The sequence below is a fragment of the Octopus sinensis genome, linkage group LG27 (genome assembly GCF_006345805.1).
Source record: "Octopus sinensis linkage group LG27, ASM634580v1, whole genome shotgun sequence".
In the NCBI taxonomy this organism is placed as follows: Eukaryota; Metazoa; Mollusca; class Cephalopoda; order Octopoda; family Octopodidae; genus Octopus; species Octopus sinensis.
Genome location: NC_043023.1, coordinates 19,490,483 through 19,512,005, shown reverse-complemented (window position 1 = coordinate 19,512,005; position 21,523 = coordinate 19,490,483). Strand labels below are relative to the sequence as shown.

Sequence of the window (21,523 nt, the reverse complement as noted above, 5' to 3'; positions counted from 1 at the left end):
AATTTTTATATTTCGTTTTTGGATTTGGTTTGCAAGATTCTTTATATGAGTTTGTGTGTTGGAGCATTAGTTTGATTTCATTTAAGGCATGACTATCTTCAATAAATTCTAAACTGAACAGGTTTAGAGTGAGAGAGAGAGAGAAAGAGAGAGGGAGATGTGTGTGTGTGTGTGTGTGTGTGCATACACACACTGTATGTGCTATATGTTAAATATTAAATATGTAACAAACATTGAGATTTGTTTTTTTTTTTACTTGTTTCAGTCATTTGACTGTGGCCATGCTGGAGCACCGCCTTTAGTCGAGCAAATCGACCAAGGGACTTATTCTTTGTAAGCCCAGTACTTATTCTACCGGTCTCTTTTTGCCGAATTGCTAAGTGACGGGGACGTAAACACACCAGCATTGGTTGTCAAGCAATGTTAGGGGGACAAACACAGACACACAAACACACACACGAATATATATATATACATATAAACGACGGGCTTCTTTCAGTTTCCGTCTACCAAATCCACTCACAAGGCATTGGTCGGCCTGGGCCTATAGCAGAAGACACTTGCCCAAGATGCCACACAGTGGGACTGAACCCAGAACCATGTGGTTGGTTAACAAGCTACTTACCACACAGACACTCCTACGCCTATACAAACATCACGGGCTGTGCCACTGTGGCCAACAGGGCCGTGGCAATGCAAAGCAAAACAAGCAGAAAGGTACTCACCAAGTGTTTGTAGCTGGAACAATTTACCGAGTTCAAACGGCAGATTACGGAGAAAGTTGTTGTTGAGGAGAAGTTGACGCATCAGTGAGAGATCCCCAAGCTCCGATGGCAGACTACGCAGTTTGTTGGACGAGAGGTCGAGATATGTGAGGTTGGTGAGTTTGGAAATGTCCGGCGGGATGCGCAAGAGGTTGTTGTCGTTGAGGTAGAGAGACGTCAGGTGCCGCAAAGACCATAGCTTGGGGCACAAGTTCCGTACGGGCCCTATGTTTGAAACAGAGAGAGAGGGGGAAAAAGGAAATTTTGTTAGAAAGAGTTGCATTGAAGGAGATTTATAATAACTGTATTACAAGACAAACAGACAGACATGTGTGTACCCACATATCATGTGGATACCTGCAGTATCATCATCGTTTAACGTCCGCTTTCCATGCTAGTATGGGTTGGACGATTTTGACTGAGGTCTAGCGAACCAGATGGCTGCACCAGGCTCCAATCTTGATCTGGCAGAGTTTCTACAGCTGGATGCCCTTCCTAATGCCAACCACTTCGAGTGTAGTGGGTGCTTCTTACATGCCACCGGCACGGGGGCCAGTCAGGCGGTACTGGCAATCACCTCGCTCGAATCTTTTGGCACAGGTGCCAGTAAGGCGGTGTTGGTAATGATCATGCTCGAATGGTGCCCTTTTACGTGCCACTGGCACAGAAGCCAGTTGGCTGCTCTGGCAACGATCACGCTCGGATGGTGCTCTTGGCACCCTACTAGCACAGGCACAAGTGCCAGTAAGGTGACGCTGGTAACGATCACGCTCAACTGGTGCCCTCCTTTTATGTGCCACAGCACGGGAGCCAGTCAGGCGGTACTGGCAATGACCTCGGGGTTGGACAATTTGACAGGAGCTGGCAAGATCAGGGAGCTGTCCAGACTACAAATTGTCTGTTGTGGCCACAGGTTTGACCTATCCCTGCATGAGGTAAAAGCTCTCTAAAAGGGCACATTGACCCACAGTGCCAAGCATAGCAAATATGGCAACACCCCTGGATGACATATGAGATGCATTCAAAATGTATCTGACATTTTTTTTTTTCCACTGAACTTAATGTCACATGGGCAAAATCCTTTGGGTTGGAGGTAACCCCACCCTTCCTGCACACGCATGAAAAATCTGTGCCAGTAGGCCATATCAATAACTGGCTATTACACCTGGAATACAGACATGTAGTATGTGACAGCTGGTTAGTTCGTTCTAACAGAACATCCATATTTAAGTGGGAATACATATTACTTCACTGTATTAATACTTCCTCTGTCACTAATACCAAACTCACAGGCTAACCACAATACCAGTAATTGTTCTGGCACGGCCTGTCTAGCAGTCAAGTGTCCACCATTGATAAAAACCAAACAAGGTCAAAAATCACATCGTTGCTATTATGCAAAAGTGTCTTAAGTCCAAAACATTGCTTTTTTTTTTTTTCAGAAAATGAAAAAAAAAAAAAAAAAAATAGTTTCACCATTCCATAGCAAAATTGTTGTACTACGCTTTGACGATTTTTGATACCTTGGCATCTGAAGCAGCTGGACATACGATAGTTTGACCAAAAGAACTGGCTGACTATTGCAAGCAAAAATAAATATTGAGAAAAATGCATTTGGACATATAAATGGGTTATTGCTATTTTACAGTGAATTATCAAGAACATAATGTGGATCCAGTGACAGGAGTGCATACTCAGGCTGAGAGGTCATGGTTGGATTACAAAACAACTATTGTAAGAAAATGAGGGGCGTTGGCAATGAGCTTTTCCAGTCACACTTTGATCACTTTTACTGGAAAATTTTGAGAAAAGATGCAGCAGATTTTTTTGTGGCTTTCCTAAATGATGTACAAAGTGTGTATCATTAATTAAGATTTAAGTGTAAGTCATTAATAAATCATTATTCAACATTTTACAATTTGTTTTTATCATCCTGTAATATAAAGTTCTTATAGTGGAGGTAGATCACACGCCAAAGTGTAAAAGGGTAAGAAAAGGTAGACCTCACACTTTAAGTAATTTAATAATAATAATAATAATGAAATTATTGTATACAGTGCTCAGGTGCACCACAACTTGTCAGACAGTGCATATAAGGTGTATGCAGTAATGTACAAATGTCTGGAAAGCGAATAATGTATGAGTCAGATACATGCTTGTGTGTGTATGGAGGGGAGAAAGATCAGGTGTAGTGTTGGTGAATCTCAGGAAGCATGGAAGTTTTCAAGGATGCAGTGCTCCGACAACTAACAACTGATGCCAGCAGTTTGTTCCATGCTTCAGTGTGTGTATGGAGGGGAGAAAATCAGGTGTAGTGTTGGTGAATCTCAGGAAGCATGGAAGTTTTCAAGGATGCAGTGCTCCGACAACTAACAACTGATGCCGGCAGTTTGTTCCATGCTTCAGTGTGTGTATGGAGGGGAGAAAATCAGGTGTAGTGTTGGTGAATCTCAGGAAGCATGGAAGTTTTCAAGGATGCAGTGCTCCGACAACTAACAACTGATGCCGGCAGTTTGTTCCATGCTTCAGTGTGTGTATGGAGGGGAGAAAATCAGGTGTAGTGTTGGTGAATCTCAGAAAGCATGGAAGTTTTGAAGGATGCAGTGCTCCGACAACTAACAACTGATGCCAGCAGTTTGTTCCATGCTTCAGCGTGTGTATGGAGGGGAGAAAATCAGGTGTAGTGTTGTGAATCTCAGAAAGCATGGAAGTTTTCAAGGATGCAGTGCTCCGACAACTAACAACTGATGCCGGCAGTTGTTCCATGCTTCAGCGTGTGTATGGAGGGGAGAAAATCAGGTGTAGTGTTGGTGAATCTCAGAAGCATGGAAGTTTTCAAGGATGCAGTGCTCCGACAACTAACAACTGATGCCGGCAGTTTGTTCCATGCTTCAGTGTGTGTATGGAGGGGAGAAAATCAGGTGTAGTGTTGGTGAATCTCAGGAAGCATGGAAGTTTTCAAGGATGCAGTGCTCCGACAACTAACAACTGATGCCGGCAGTTTGTTCCATGCTTCAGCGTGTGTATGGAGGGGAGAAAATCAGGTGTAGTGTTGTGAATCTCAGAAAGCATGGAAGTTTTCAAGGATGCAGTGCTCCGACAACTAACAACTGATGCCGGCAGTTGTTCCATGCTTCAGCGTGTGTATGGAGGGGAGAAAATCAGGTGTAGTGTTGGTGAATCTCAGGAAGCATGGAAGTTTTCATCAAGGATGCAGTGCTCCGACAACTAACAACTGATGCCGGCATTTGTTCCATGCTTCAGTGTGTGTATGGAGGGGAGAAAATCAGGTGTAGTGTTGGTGAATCTCAGGAAGCATGGAAGTTTTCAAGGATGCAGTGCTCCGACAACTAACAACTGATGCCGGCAGTTTGTTCCATGCTTCAGTGTGTGTATGGAGGGGAGAAAATCAGGTGTAGTGTTGGTGAATCTCAGAAAGCATGGAAGTTTTGAAGGATGCAGTGCTCCGACAACTAACAACTGATGCCAGCATTTGTTCCATGCTTCAGCGTGTGTATGGAGGGGAGAAAATCAGGTGTAGTGTTGGTGAATCTCAGAAAGCATGAAGTTTTGAAGGATGCAGTGCTCCGACAACTAACAACTGATGCCGGCAGTTTGTTCCATGCTTCAGCGTGTGTATGGAGGGGAGAAAATCAGGTGTAGAGTTGGCGAATCTCAGAAAGCATGGAAGTTTTGAAGGATGCAGTGTTCCGGTAACTAACAACTGATGCCGGCAGTTTGTTCCATGCTTCAGCAACTCTTAGCATGAAAAAATGTTTCCAAAAGTCATGGAAGGAGCGGTGCTGTTTTCTGACTTTGTAAACATGTCCATTGGTGTGAGACGGGTCGAGTTTGAAAAGGTACTCAGAGTTATTTCACAACATAGACAGGATACTGTGGTAAATTGCACGCTAAAGTAGCACCCAGATATCTCTCTATCATTTCATTTCTTGATCCATACAAGTATAGAGTTTACAAAAAAGCAGTCTGGCCATGGGAAAATATTACCTAGACTGGAAACAAGCAAAGGTTGGCAACAGGAAGGGCATCCAGCTGTAGAAAAATCTACCATAATCAACTCCATCTGACCAATGCAAGCAAGGAAAAGTTGAAGTTAAAATGATGATGAATAAGTGTTCAATTTATACGACATGGTTACCTCCCCTTAGACGTTTAGGAAAACTTGAATGGCTAAGGGGTTCTGGGTTGTTTAGCACTGTGGTTTGGGTTAAACGCAGCATGGTAAATTCACAGATTCACAAGGTTGGTTTTATCAAGTGACCAGCTGAGGCAACCCAGCCTTGTTCATGTGGTGAACCTCAGATTATCATTAGGAAGGGCAAGAAACAAAACAAAAAAAAAACCCTGCTATTGAAAGCTAAAAGAAGACCTCTGCCCTTCTTGAGTGAGGATGTGACAGTTGGAGAGAGAGAGGGCCACATCAGCACTAAGCTGGGATGGCCCTTGCTCAAGGACACAATACATTGCCTATTCCAGGAATTGAACCCATGATTTTATGATTGGGAGACCGACACTCAAACCACCAGGCAATAAATACATCTTCAAAAGGAAAAACCTTATTTAATAGATATAGTGATATTAGGGGCTATAATTACTTAGCCCCAGGTCAATCCTGATCCAGGTAGACCTACAAGCTAAGATCTTCCAGGTGTAATCACCCCAGTTTTTTTTATCTATCTAGAACTAAATTATTTAATGTATTAAACAGTTTCAGAAGCAATTGTTATTACCCTTTCCTGCTGGATTCCAAAGTTTGGCCAACTGAGACAATATAATCCAACCATCTCATTCTTGGTCTACCCTAGGACTCCTGGAGGATTTATTGGGGTAGAGTCCTAAGGCATCTCCTCCTGAATCTTGCAGCTAGCTCACCTGCAAAAGACCGGCATCCCGTCCAGGAGGGGAACCTATACGCCAAGGAAACCAGGAAACCGGCCCTTAAGAGCCAGGCATGGCTCGAGAAGGAACAGACAGACAGACATCTCCTCTACAGGGTCCTATCAGAAGCAACATTACACTTTGTGACTAGGTTCCCTAGCATGACCTTCTGATACTATTGACACTATCCAACCACTCTCGGTCTACCCCAAGCTATCCAGCCAGTTGTCTTGGGTTGAAGACTCCGTTCTTGGGATTCTTTCCTGCCAAATTCTCACCAGGCGCAGGAGTGGCTGTGTGGTAAGTAGCTTGCTCAGCAACCACATGGTTCCGGGTTCAGTCCCACTGCGTAGCACCTTGGGCAAGTGTCTTCTACTATAGCCTCGGGCCGACCAATGCCTTGTGAGTGGATTTGGTAGACAGAAACTGAAAGAAGCCCATCATATATATATACATATATATATATGTATGTGTGTGTTTGTGTGTCTGTGTTTGTCCCCCTAGCATTGCTTGACAACCGATGCTGGTGTGTTTATGTCCCCGTTACCTAGCGTTTCGGCAAAAGACACCAATAGAATAAGTACTGGGCTTACAAAAGAATAAGTCCCCGGGGGCGAGTTGCTCGATTAAAGGCGGTGCTCCAGCATGGCCTCAGTCAAATGACTGAAACAAGTAAAAGAGTAAAGAGAGAGAGTAAAGAGTGTATGTTCTTCAAACCAGAGCTGTGACCTCTCAATGAGGAAAGGCAATTTTTGATCATCATCATCATCATCATACCAAAACAAAGGAAAAAAAAAAGGGACATCTTCTATGCTGGCAAATACGGTATGAGTATGCATGTAGGGGTGTTTGTATTTCATATATCCTGTAACAACGGCATGTGGTCATAGATGTGGGATAAACGGATGACAATGCTATCTCACCTGATATCTCCAGCTCATACCATTCTGACTTTTTACCGGATGCTAAATCTTCTGAAGACATAATGCTATAATTTCGACGTGGATTTGAAGATTCGTATTTTTCTTTGGGCATCTTCGAAGCAGCTGAAAATAGAAAAATAATAAAATAAAATAAATATATAAATAAAACAAATAATATATAAAATAAAATAGATAATAAAGGCGGTGCTCCAGCATGGCCGCAGTCAAATGACTGAAACAAGTAAAAGAGAAAGAGAATAAAGGCGTGGCTGTGTGGTAAGAAGCTTGCTTCTCAACCACATGGTTCTGGGTTCAGCCCCACTGCGTGGCACCTTGGGCAAGTGTCTTCTGCTATAGCCTCAGGCCGACCAAAGTCTTGTGAGTGGATTTGGTAGACGGAAACTGAAAGAAGCCTGTCATATATATATATATGTATATATATATATATATATATGTATGTATGTGTGTGTGTGTCTGTGTTTGTCCCCCTAGCATTGCTTGACAACCGATGCTGGTGTGTTTATGTACCCGTCACTAAGCGGTTCGGCAAAAGAGACCGATAGAATGAGTACTGGGCTTACAAAAAATAAGTCCCGGGGTCGAGTTGCTCGACTAAAGGCGGTGCTCCAGCATGGCCTCAGTCAAATGACTGAAACAAGTAAAAAAAAAAAAAGAGTAATATATAAATAAAAATAATAATTCTCTGTAATTTTGGCACAAGGCCTGAAATTAGTGGGACGAGCTAATTAATTACATGATCAACTAGCACTTATTTTATCAACCCCAAAACAATGACTGGCTAAGTTGACATCAGCGGAATTTGAACTCAGAACATAAATACAAATGGAATACTGCTAAGCATTTTGTCTGACATGTTAACGATTCTGGCCCTTGCCACATTCAAAATAATAATAATAATAATAATAATCCTTTCTACTTCAGCCACAGGGCTGTAACATCGTTTGGGGGAGGGGTTAATACAATTACATTGACCCCCAGTACTCAACTGGTACTTAATCTATCGATCCCGAAAGGATGAAAATTAAAGTCGACCTTGGCGGAATTTGAACTTGGAACATAAACAGAGGCAATAATAATAATAATAATAATAATCCTTCCTACTATAGGCACAAGGCCTGAACTTCAGTGAGAGAGGACTAGTTGATAACATCGACCCCAGTATTCAACCGGTACTTATTTATCAACTCTGAAAGGATGACAGGCTAAGTCGACCTCGGCAGAATCTGAACTCAGAATGTAAGAACGGACGAAATTCCGCTAAACATTTCAGCCAATGTGCTAATGATTCTGCCAGCTCACTGCTTCAATGATGATGATCATCATCATCATCATTTAGCGTCCGCTTTCCATGCTAGCATGGGTTGGACGGTTCAACTGGGGTCTGTGAAGCCAGAAGGCTGCATCAGGCCCAGTCTGATCTGGCAGAGTTTCTACGGCTGGATGCCCTTCCTAACGCCAACCACTCCGTGAGTGTAGTGGGTGCTATTTACGTGCCACCCGCACAGGTGCCAGACGGAGCTGGCAAACGGCCACGGACGGACGGTGCTTTTTATGTGCCACCGGCGCGGGGGCCAGGCGAGGCTTAATAATAATAATAATAATCATCCTTTCTACTGGAAGTACAAGGCCTCAAATTTGGGGGAAGGGATTAAATTGATTACATCGACCCCAGTGTGTAACTGGTATTTATTTAATTGACCCCGAAAGGACCTTGGCAGAATTTGAACTCTGAACATGAAGACAGACAAAATACTGCCAAGCATTTCGTCCAGTGTGCTAACGATTCTGCCAGCTCACCACCTTAATAATAATAGTAATAATAATAATAATGATAATTAATTCTTTTTATTGGCCACAAGGGCTGACAAATACGATGGGAAAACATAAAGGGACAAAGCAGGACGAAAGGTTACAAAAGGTTTTGTCCGTTTGTGAAAAAAAAACCCAAGTAAAAAGCAGTTTAACAATCAAAAATTTTAACAGCGTAAAACTCCCAATAGAGGAGACACTTCGAAAAAAGAAAAGGTCTCACGTGGAAAAACCCATAAAAGCCACGGGAACCTGGTCAAAAGCGGGGTAGAGAGCCCATTTCTCCTTTTATAATACCTTTTTCAATTACAGGTGAAACCTCAGAATTGGTCCATTTATACTGGCCATTCTTGCGACATTTATCCACCTTTCAGTAAACTTGCTATCAGACAGCACTCACCTCTCTAACCTCATCTTCCTTTTCAAGTGAAACTTGAAAAAGTTGATGAGGCCTTGACCAAAGAGGAAAGTGTCTGATTTTAGCCCTTTCAAACGGGTCCACCATACAACCTCTTTCGCCACAGGAAAACGGTCTTGCCCTTCTTGTTAAAGGAGGTCGGCGGGGAAATCTTCACTATGGATTCAGCTGATAGCCGGATCCGTCCTACACGTGACAGTAGCTGTTCGACATAAACCCATAGTTCAGTAATAGTTGGGCACTGGACAAGTGTGTGCAGAACGGTTTCGTTGTTCTAGAGGTTGACTTTGCCTTTCATCCTTTCAGGGTCGATAAATTAATTACCAGTTACGCTCTGGGGTTGATGTAATCGACTTAATACCTATGTCTGTCCTTGTTTGTCCCCTCTGTGTTTAGCCCCTTGTGGGTAATAAAGAAATAGGTTTCGTCATCCTGGCAACACCTCGGGCAGGCCCGGCTGACGGCACTTCCGTGCCATTAGATTTTATAATTTCACTAAAAAAATTCTTCAAACGCGGTGCCCCAGCATGGCCACAGTCTAATTACTGAAACAAGTAAATGCCAAAAGGTCGAAACGACAAAGGCAATGTCGACTCAAGGGGTTCACCCCCATGTCTGTTTGCCCCCTGCATTCATTGCAGTCTATCTCTTTGGCCATTATTGTCATATACACACGTGCTGCACCTACGTGTAACAGCTTGCGAACTATAAAAATAAACATACAGCAGAACTTCCTGTTTCATTCTATACAAAGAGAGAAAGGCACACACACATATATATATATGTATATATATATATATAGCAGGCATTGCCTGTCTAAACACAACACACCTCACCTAGTTCCCGCAAACTGAAAGAGTATAAACATCACCTGTCTAACGAGGCAGTGATGTGTGTCTATGTTATATATATATACATATATTGTGCACGCATGTGTGTGTGTGTGTGTGTGCATGACTAGATCTGTGCTGCCATCTGTTTAAATAAAGACACACACATACACACACACACACACCTAATCACCCAGTTGATCTAGTTAAGCTTAGACAGACATCACCTGTCGCAAAAGGCAACACTCCACACGCACACACACACAAACGCTACACATGTGTGTATATCAGCCTTATATATTATATATATATATACACATACACATTTTATATATATATACACACAGTTATATATATATATACACATTTTATATATATATATATATATATATATATAAACATATATCAATATATTCACACACATACATTACATACATACATACTACATACATACACATTTATGTATATATATGTATATATATATACACATATATAATGCATCTATATATATATATACACACACACACATAATGCATATATATATATATACACACATACACACACATATATATACACACACACACACATATATATATATATACACATATATAATGCATATATATATACATACACACCCCAACAAATCAAACTATATATTTACACACATGCATATACACCCACCACCACCCACCCACCAACAGGCACATCTGTTGCCACCTGTTAAATAATAATAATAATAACAATGTGTCATGAGCTGACTCATGTTTCTCCCTCTCACACAAACATTTCCCTTCTTTGTCTTAATTCACAATGTACACACACACACACCAAAAGGCCCCGTGTTATAGACACAAACAAGTTAAAGAGTACCCACGCACGGGGATGGGCCTGCTTAGAAAGTATCAGGGCTGGTGCTATAAAATGAAAACCACAACATGTGGCTGTGTGGTAAGAAGTTTGCTTTCCAACCACATGTTTCCGGGTTCAGTCCCACTGTGTGGCACCTGGAGCATGTGTCTTCTACTATAGCCTCAGGCCAACCAAAACCTTGTAAATGGATTTGGTAGATGGAAACTGAAAGAAGCTCATCATAGGTGTATATATATATAATGCCAGCGCCACCCCGACTGGCCTCCATGCCGGTGGCACGTAAAAAGCATTATCCGATCATGGCCGTTGCCAGCCTCGCCTGGTCTCCGTGCCAGTGGCACGTAAAAAGCACCCACTACACTCACGGAGTGGTTGGCGTTAGGAAGGGCATCCAGCCGTAGAAACATTGCCAAATCAGACTGGGCCGGGTGCAGCCTTCTGGCTTCCCAGACCCCAGTTGAACCGTCCAACCCATGCTAGCATGGAAAGCGGACGCTAAATGATGATGATGATGATATATATACACATATATACGTCATACATATACATGCACAGACACATAAGTACACGCAACATGCCCTATTTCACTCAGGCAAAAAATACCCACATGGGACCAAATTGCATGGCAAGACTAAAGATACAGGGATATGACTGTATGTTTATTTATTCATCACTCAACCTGTATGAGTTATGAATGCACGTGTACACACACACTTCAATCTCAAGTTGTCACAAAAAAACCCATGTCACGAAAAGTACATCCGACATCCCTCCTGAGGTTATCAGGTACACAAAGATGACAGCACTCATGCCCTTTCCCCCTCTCCATAAATCACCCAACCTTTCGCTCCCCACTCCCTGCCCCGTCACAGACTTGTAGGATTGACATGTCCCTACATACCATCATATCCCCAACAAAGATGTCCTCAAGCAAGCAGGAATACCAAGCATGTTTGCACTCCTCACACAAAGACGTATGAGATGGCTTGGGCATGTTAGCCGTATGAAAGATGACAGAATCCCCAAGGACATACTCTACAGAGAGCTTGCTAGGGGTACTAGGTCTGTGGGTAGACCGTTCTTACGTTACAAGGATGTTTGCAAAAGGGACATGAAGGCCTGCAACATCAATATTAGCAGTTGGGAAACAATTGCCAGCAACCGTGGAGATTGGGGACGTACCGTAAAAGAGGGAATACAAAGGAGTGACAGAGAGAGAGAGAGAGAGAGAGGAGAAATGGAAAGACAAGAAAAGACATCAACAAGAAACTATGACATTACAACCAGCCAGGAACAGTCTTGGCTACATTTGCGGTACCTGCCAGAGGTAGTGTTTGTCCAAGATAGGACTACACAGCCACAGCAGGAGATGTATCAGGACATTATCAAAGAAGCTTGAGAGGCGGTTGGATGGAACCTACACTCGCCTCCTTATGAGAGCTCAAAATCTCTCATGGAAGCGCCATCCAACCAAAATGCAAATATATGGGAAACTACCACCTGTGTCATCTCTTGTGAAAGGTAAGAGAGTCCAGTTTGCTGGACATTGTTGTAGAGCTGAAAACGAAGCAATTTCTACTCTTCTCCTCTGGAAGCCATCTACTCGCAATACCAGAGGGCGCACACTCTCCTACCCTGATGTAATCTCCAGGGATACAGGCATCCAGCAACAGGACCTCCGTAATGCCATGATGGACCATGAAGTCTGGCATTGCATGGTAAATTCCATTGTCTCGACCACAGTCGCGATACCAGAGGGTGCACACTCTCCTACCCTGATGTAATCTCCAGGGATACAGGCATCCAGCAACAGGACCTCCGTAATGCCATGATGGACCGTGAAGTCTGGCGTAGCATGGTAAATTCCATTGTCTTGACCACAGTCGAACAATGATGAATGATGATGATCAGGACATAAAATGTAAAAGCCGGACTGGACTACTTCATGCGCAACTCCATTGTCTCCCGAGACAAAAACGATGCCAACAACAACAACATACCATCACATATATGCAGGGACACACGCACCTCCATATACATGCGCATGCGTGTGCATACACACACACGCAACTCCATATATGGCACTCCATCGGTTGTGGCAAGAGTTCCAGTCAATCCAATCAATGGAACAGCCTGCTTCTGAAATTAGCATGCAAGTGGCTGAGTACTCCACAGACACATTGTACTCAGCATAGTTCTCAGGGAGATTCAACATGACACAGATTGTGACAAGGCTGGCCCCTTTCAATTACAGGTACGGCTCATATTTGCCAGATGAGTGAACTGGAGCAAAGAGTAAATAAAGAGTCTTGCTCAAGGACAGAATTCACCCCCAGGAATCATTGCTGAAACTAGCAAAGAGTCAAAAATATAAGATCTTTTCCGTTTGAACAGCAGTTTTTTCTAGCGGTACCATATGAAATTGTCACCCATAATTATGACCCTAGTATCGATCTATTGCATTTCAATCTGTTTTAGGGTTAGGGGTGGGGGAAGGGTATCTTTTTTTTCTTCAGAAATGTAAATAAACCCAATCTGTTTCTTAAACGAGGGACATATTCATACAGCACAGAATGTTTTTTTTACCTCAATAGATGTCAGTTATTGGTTGAAATTGCAGAAATTGAAGGAAAAAACAACAAATATCTTACAAACTATAGAATTTTCTCAATAAAGCCAAGAGAAAAAGATGTTTTATAAACACATTCTACCAGTATACGAAGTTTAAAAGTGTTTAGTTACGTGGAAATTATCTTTAAAAAACTGCCGTTCAAACCGAAAAGATCCAAAAAATAGACATAAAAAAAAAAGCAACATTAGACAAGGGAATATGGATTCAAACAAATGGTCATGGCTAGAAAGGCTTTGACTGTACATATGCCAGCTGGATCAAGGACTGACCTGGGAGTAAACAAGATACAACACACACACACACACACACACACACACACACAGTGTCCCATATCACAAAATCATACCACTGCAAAATGCCTGGGGAAGGGAGTGGACAGAAAAGCTCTTGGTTTTGATCAGCACGTGGATTATATGTGAAGACCGGATTATCTAGGGAGGAAGGATTAACTGAAAAAAAATCAAAAAAAAATCTAGAAAACCCAACGACGACAACAACAGCAGCACCAATAACTACAACAGTTGAAAGCGAGGAGCCGTATTAATACTGAACGGCTACTTCTAGGAGGCTGATAATAATAATAATAATAATAATGATGATGATAATAATGATGATAATAATGATGATGATGATGATGATAATAATGATGATGATAATAATGATGATGATGATGATAATAATGATGATGATAATGATGATGATGATGATAATGATGATGATGATAATAATGATGATGATGATGATGATGATAATAATGATGATGATGATAATAATGATGATGATGATAATAATGATGATGATAATAATGATGATGATGATGATAATAATGATGATGATAATGATGATAATAATGATGATGATCATCATCATCATCATTTAGCGTCCGTTTTCCATGCTAGCATGGGTTGGACGGTTCAACTGGGGTCTGGGGAGCCCGAAGGCTGCACCAGGCCAGTCAGATCTGGCAGTGTTTCTACAGCTGGATGCCTTCCTAACGCCAACCACTCCGAGAGTGTAGTGGGTGATTTTATGTGCCACCGACACAGGTGCCAGACGAGGGCTGGCGAACGGCCACGCTCGGATGGTGTTTTTATGTGCCACCGACACAGGTGCCAGACGAGGCTGGCAGACGGCCACGCTCGGATGGTGTTTTTATGTGCCACCGACACAGGTGCCAGATGAGGCTGGCGGACGGCCACGATCGGATGGTGTTTGTTACGTCCCCAAAGCACGGAGGCCAGTCTATGCGGTACTGGCTACGGCCACGTTCGGATGATTTTCTTGTGTGCCACCGGCACTGGTACCACAAAGATACAAAGATACAAATTCCATTTATGTTCATCTATTTTGATTTGTTTTGATTTGATTTGATTTGATTTGATTTGATTTAATAATTTGATTTAATGATGATAATAATAATAATAATGATAATAATGATGATGATAATGATGATAATAATGATGATGATGATAATAATGATGATGATAATAATGATAATAATGATGATGATAATGATGATAATAATGATGATGATGATAATAATAATGATAATAATGATGATGATGATGATGATAATAATGATGATGATAATGATGATAATAATGATGATGATGATAATGATGATGATGATAATAATGATGATGATGATAATAAATAATAATAATAAAACGCAACAGCTGGTGGTTAAGAGAGAAAGATTTAAAAAAAACCCAAAAAAAAAAAAAAATCAGTCGACCTCTAATCTGTGCATGTCGGCTAACATCAGTCCATCGACCGCAATCCATAGCCTAGAGAGAGGGCAGTAGGTGCACGGGTAAAAGCCGCAACCTCCAAATGCAGCAGTGACTCGATGCTTCGTATCATCCTTATTCTGTCTGACGTTGGCTCCACTACCCTTCCAGTTCAGGGTCTTTTTAGTGTGCTTTTTATTGCGGGGTATCAAGGTGTGTTCCCTATATAATGTTACTCAATTATTTTTTTTTGTTTTGTCTTGTTTTTTTTTTACCTATGGACCCCTTTCGTTCCTATTCTATTTAAATAGACCTTCATAGCCATTTGAGCATCATCATCATCATCGTTTAGCTTCCGCTTTCCTTGCTAGCATGGGTTGGATGGTTCAACTGGGGTCCGGGAAGCCAGAAGGCTGCACCAGGCCCAGTCTGATCTGGCAATGTTTCTACAGTTGGATGCCCTTCCTAACGCCAACCACTCCATGAGTGTAGTGGGTGCTTTATACGTGCCACCGGCACAGGGGCCAGTCAGGCGGTACAGGCAATGACCTCGCTCAAATCTTTTTACACATGCCACCGGCACAGGTGCCAGTAAGGTGACGCTGGTAATGATCACGCCCAAATGGTGCCCTTTTACGTGTCACCGGCATGGAAGCCAGTTGGCTACTCTGACGATAATCACGCTCGGATGGTGCTCTTGGCACTATATATATATATATATATATATATATATATATATATACCGGAGTAAACACATAAATGTGAAACAAGGTGGAAAAAGAGTACTCAAATACCAGTGGTAGAGTAATATGCTTTATTTTAAGCAGCAGAAAATTCAACAAAATCTGTTACTCTGAGTTTCTCGTTGCCGTTCATCAGACAGCTAGCAAAAACTGTCTGATGAACGGCAACGAGAAACTCAGAGTAACAGATTTGTTTGAATTTTCTGCTGCTTAAAATAAAGTATATATATATATATATATATATATATATATATAAAACAATTGATGGACTATATATATCATCATCATCATCGTTTAGCATCCGCCTTCCATGCTGGCATGGGTTGGACGGTTCAGCTGGGGTCTGGGAAGGCTGCACCAGGCCCAGTCTGGTAAGGCAATGTTTCTATGGCTGGATGCCCTTCCTAACGCCAACCACTCCGAGAGTGTAGTGGGTGCTTTTTACGTGCCACCGGCACAGGTGCCAGATGAGGCTGGCAAACGGCCACGATCGGACGGTGCTTTTTACATGCCACCAGCACGGAGGCCAGTCGGGGCGGCGCTGGCAACAGCCACGTTCGGATGGTTCTCTTACGTGCCACCGGCACTGGTATCATTAAAAGAAAAAAAAAAAACATGTTTTTTTATACTTGTTTTGGTCATTTGACTGCGGCCATGTTGGAGCACTGCCACAAAGTGTTTTAGATGAACAAATTGCGCCCCAGGCCTTTTTGTGTTTTTTAAGCCTAGTACTTACTCTATAGGTCTCTTTCCCCCGAACTGCTAAGTTACAAGAACGTAAACATACCAACACTGGTTGTCAAGAAGTGATGGGGTGACAAACACATACCTATTTCTTTACTATCCACAAGGAGCTAAACACAGAGAGGACAAACAAGGACAGACAAAGGGATTAAGTCGATTAGATCGACCCCAGTGCATAACTGGTACTTATTTAATCGACCCCGAAAGGATGAAAGGCAAAGTCGACCTCGGCGGAATTTGAACTCAAAATGTGGCGGCAGACGAAATACCTATTTCTTTACTACCTACAAGGGGCTAAACACAAAGAGGACAAACAGACGGATTAATTCGAATATATATCGACTCCAGTGCATAACTGGTACTTATTTAATCGACCCCGAAATGATGAAAGCCAAAGTCGACCTCAGCGGAATTTGAACTCTGAACCTAACGGCAGACGAAATACCTATTTCTTTACTACCCACAAGGGGCTAAACACAAAGAGGACAAACAGACGGATTAATTCGAATATATATTACTCCAGTGCGTAACTGGTATTTATTTAATCGACCCCTAAAGGATGAAAGGCAAAGTCGACCTTGGCGGAATTTGAACTCAGAATGTAGCAGCAGACGAAATACCGCTAAGCATTTTGCCCGGCGTGCTACCATACATCAAGAGTTCGTCTCACAATAGAAAGGTGGTTTTGCTTGCTCTCTCACCTTCTGTCCATCTCATGAGGTTGGTGCTTTGTGTGGCTGTCGAGTTGCCTTTTGACTTATTTCTGGCAACTGGTGCTTTTTGTACCCATGTTTATTAATTTGCCATTAGGATTTAATTGCTAATATGTCACCTATATTATATTTAAATATATTATATTTGCATCATCATCATCATCGTTAAACGTCCGTTTTTCCATGCTGGCATGGGTTGGACGGTTTGACTGAGGTCTGGCATGCCAGGAGGCTGCACCAGGCTCCAATCTGATCTGGCATAAATTATACAGCTGGATGCCCTTCCTAACACCAACCACTCCATGAGTGTAGTGAGTGCTTTTTATGCGCCACCGGCACAGGAGCCAGTCAGGCAGGCAGGCCTGACATCGATCATGTTCGGATAGTGCTTTGTGGGTATTTGCAAAAGCCACGTTCAGATGGTGATTTTTTACGTGCCACCGGCAAAGGAGCCAGTCAGGTGGACCCGACATCGGACATGTTCAGACACTGCTTTTTATGTGCCATCGGCAAAGGGCACCAGTCAAGCAGACCTGGCACTGACCACATTCGGATGGCACTTTTTATGTGCCACTGGCACTGAAAGAAGCTCATTGTTTATTTGTTTGTATGTATGTATGTATGTATGTATGTTGTGTGTATGTATGCATGTGTGTATGTATGCATGTGTGTATGTATGCATGTGTGTTATGTATGTGTGTGTGTTATGTGTGTGTGTGTGTATGTATTTATGTGTGTATGCATGTGTGTGTGTATGTATTTATGTGTGTATGTATGTGTGTGTGTGTGTATGTATGTATGTGTGTGTGTGTTTGTCCCCCACCCCCATCCCACCGTCGCTTTACAACTAATGCTGGTGTGTTTATGTCCCCGTAACTTAGCAGTTCTGCAAAAAGAGACTGATAGAATAAGTAGTAGGCTTACAAAGAATACGTCCTCGGGTCGATTCATTCGACTAAGGGCAGTGCTCCAGCATGGCCACAGTCAAACGACTGAAACAAGGAAACGAGTAAAAGGATATCTAAAACAACCGCTTACCTTGTTTCATTAAACATACGACACGTGCATAACAAAAGTAGGAACATCACATTCTTTCCAGACACCCAAACCATTGGGATGGATGGTCTCTTACTCATCCTCCAAACAGCTAAACTAACGGCAACAATTCACGGTATTACTTATATATTTCAGGGATGGGGCTATTGTTAGTTGGTTACACACATGCATCCATACACACACACACACACACATTATATATATACACACGCATGCCTGTGTGGTAAGTAGCTTGCTTACGAACCACATGGTTCCAGGTTCAGTCCCACTGCATGGCACCTTGGGCAAGTATCTTCTACTATAGCCTCGACCTCAAGGATGCTAAGGCTGTCACGATGGATTGGAAACCATAGGATAAGATCATCACCAGGGCCTGTCATCCAGTGGCACCCACAGCAGCATATTGCTTGAGAGGATAGACAAACGTCTTGGAAGAAGAAGGAGGAGGAGAAGGAAGAGAAGACGGAGAAGAAGGAGGGGAAGGAGAAGGAGGAGGAAGAGAAGGAGGAGAAGAAGAAGGAGAAGAAGAAGGAGGAGAGGAAGGAGGAGGAGGAGGAGAAGAAGAAAAACAACAAGATGAAAAAAGGAAGAAGAAGAAATCTGAATGCTACAGGGTTAAAAAAATATTGTTTTCAATTTGTTCGACTAAAACCTTTAAGAGGTGCTGCTCCCTCATGGCCACAGCTCAACAACAGAAACAAGTAAAAGATAAAGAGAAACACACACACAAAACTATCAAGGAGCTCACCTCACAGCAATGGTACCCCAAACACACAGCTCGCCCATCCTTAAAGCATACTTTTCACTCTACCTACCTACCTACCTACCTACCTGTCTTTCACCATCACCCAACCCACAAACACACCTCAACATCATCTGCCTATTTACCTATCTACCCATCTACTCAAATTCTCTGATTGAGGACTTCACTCACCTCACCACCCAAATGCTAATTCCATTCCACCCTCATCACACCCAGTATACATATATAGATCTAGCTCAGTTCTATATTTAAATATCGGGTTGATTCATACCAATACAGATTACATTGCTATCATCCCAACGCTACCAAACACAGTCCACACTGGACTATATGTACATACATATATATATATATATATATATACATATATATATATACATACAGGGTGGCCCAAAAGTAGGTTTACAGTTATTCAACTATCACTTTCACATTCATATATTAACAGTTTAGATCTTAATTGTAAAAAATATAAAACCATTATGGTGCAGGAGTGGCTGTGTGGTAAGTAGCTTGCTTACCAACCACATGGTTCCGGGTTCAGTCCCACTGCGTGGCATCTTGGGCAAGTGTCTTCTGCTATAGCCCCAGGCCGACCAAAGCCTTGTGAGTGGATTTGGTAGGTGGAAACTGAAAGAAGCCCGTCGTATATATGTATATATATATACACACAGCAGGAGTGGCTGTGTGGTAAGTAGCTTGCTTACCAACCACATGGTTCCGGGTTCAGTCCCACTGCGTGGCATCTTGGGCAAGTATCTTCTACTATAGCCTCGGGCCAACCAAAGCCTTGTGAGTGGATTTGGTAGACGGAAACTGAAAGAAGCCCGTCGTATATATGTATATATATATATATAAGTGTGTGTGTATATGTTTGTGTGCCTGTCCCCCTAGCATTGCTTGACAACCGATGCTGTTGTGTTTACGTCCCCGTCACTTAACGGTTCGGCAAAAGAGACCGATAGAATAAGTACTGGGTTTACAAAAGAATAAGTCCCGGAATCAAGTTGCTCGATTAAAGGCGGTGCTCCAGCATGGCTGCAGTCAAATGACTGAAACAAGTAAAAGAGTATACATATATATATATATAACTATGGGCTTTTTTCAGTTTCTGTCAGCCTGGGGCTATAGTAGAAGACACTTGCCCAAGGTGCCACACAGTGGAACTGAACCCAAAACCATGTGTATAGGAAGCAAATTTCTTACCACATAGCTATGCCTACACCATAACAGACAGAGATTTATGCACACACACACACCTCATATTTATAATTTAACGTTTATGGAAAAAAAATTCTCCAAGTCATTTTTCCATAGCAACCATGTGTGTGCATGTGTGTGTGTGTGTGTGTGTGTGTGTGTGTGTGTTCTATAAATATTAGAATTTGTGAAAAAATGAAATCATTATCTTGATAAGAGAGGAGAAAAAGCAAAAAGTGAAAGCAAAAAAAAACGAGAAAATATATAAAATTAAAAATAAACACTAACACACACACACTCCTTTCAGAAAACTTGATGATATCAATTAGTAAAAATTGGGTTGTGTGTGGTGGAGCAGAGAGATAGGGTAGGGGCTGGACAAGCAGGGTTTCATCATCATAATAAATAAAGTATTCTTTCAAATTCTGGCAGAAGGCCAACAATTTTAAGGTGGAGGGGGGGGGGCTAGTCGATGACATCACCCCCCACTCCTCAGCTGGCTCTTATTTTATCAGGATGAAAGGCAAAGTCAACCTCAGTAGAATTTGAACTCAGAACGCAAAGACGGGTGAAATGTCGCTAAGCATTTTGCCTGGTATGCTAAAGATTCTGTCAGCTCACTACCTTAATAATAATAATACAATAATCCCTCGACTATCACAGGTGTTATGTTCCAAATGCCCCACGATAGGTGAAAATCCATGAAGTAGAAACAGTACTGTACTGTGGTGCTACTCAGAGTGCCAGTCCGCAAGCCATCAGCTGCCAGTACACGGCGAGTTTCCAGAAAAGAAAGGAACATTATAACATGCTTATAAAATGCTTTATGTAATATTGTTTTATTTGTTTACAAAATAAATATAAGATAAAAAAATTGTCAACTTTTACTATATTCATTATATATATTACGGATATGTACTTGCATAGCAAGTGGCCTGATCTGAGATCGTGTGCTGCAACGAAAGCAATTGCAGCATGGAAGGTGTTTATAAGCCATTTAAGAAACACACAAAAACTATTAGATTCACTTCAACATTTAAATTTAATTTGTCAAAATATTTTCGTCACTTTCAGACCGCGACCTGTTCACTGACAAAACATCGTGCTGCATCTGATGAGATGCAGCACAGAATTTTGTCAGTGAAACTGAAAGAAGTTTGTCACGTGTGTGTGTGTGTATTTATGTGTATGTCTTTGTGTCTATGTCCACCTACCATCACTTGACAACCAATGTTGGTTGTGTTTACGTCCCCGTAATCTAGCAGTTCAGCAAGACAGACCAATAGAATAAGTGCCAGACTCACAAAAAAATAAGTCCTGGGGTCAATTTCTTCAACTAAAAGGCAGTGCTCCAGCATGACCACAGTCAAATGACCAAAACGAATAAAAGAACAGATATATGGATAGATAT

General features: G+C 42.1%; 1 protein-coding gene across 1 annotated transcript in view; it reads right to left on the bottom strand.

Moving 5' to 3' along the window:
* LOC115225423 (CCR4-NOT transcription complex subunit 6-like) overlaps window positions 1-21,523 on the bottom strand; it is a 142,272-nt gene that overhangs the window by 89,494 nt on the left and 31,255 nt on the right. The window contains exons 2-3 of the mRNA XM_029796383.2: window positions 6,587-6,709; window positions 726-989 (exon numbers count right to left, since the gene is read on the bottom strand). Of these exons, the coding sequence (XP_029652243.1) occupies window positions 726-989; window positions 6,587-6,698 (376 nt within the window). The 5' untranslated portion in view covers window positions 6,699-6,709. The remainder of the gene's footprint in view (window positions 1-725; window positions 990-6,586; window positions 6,710-21,523) is intronic.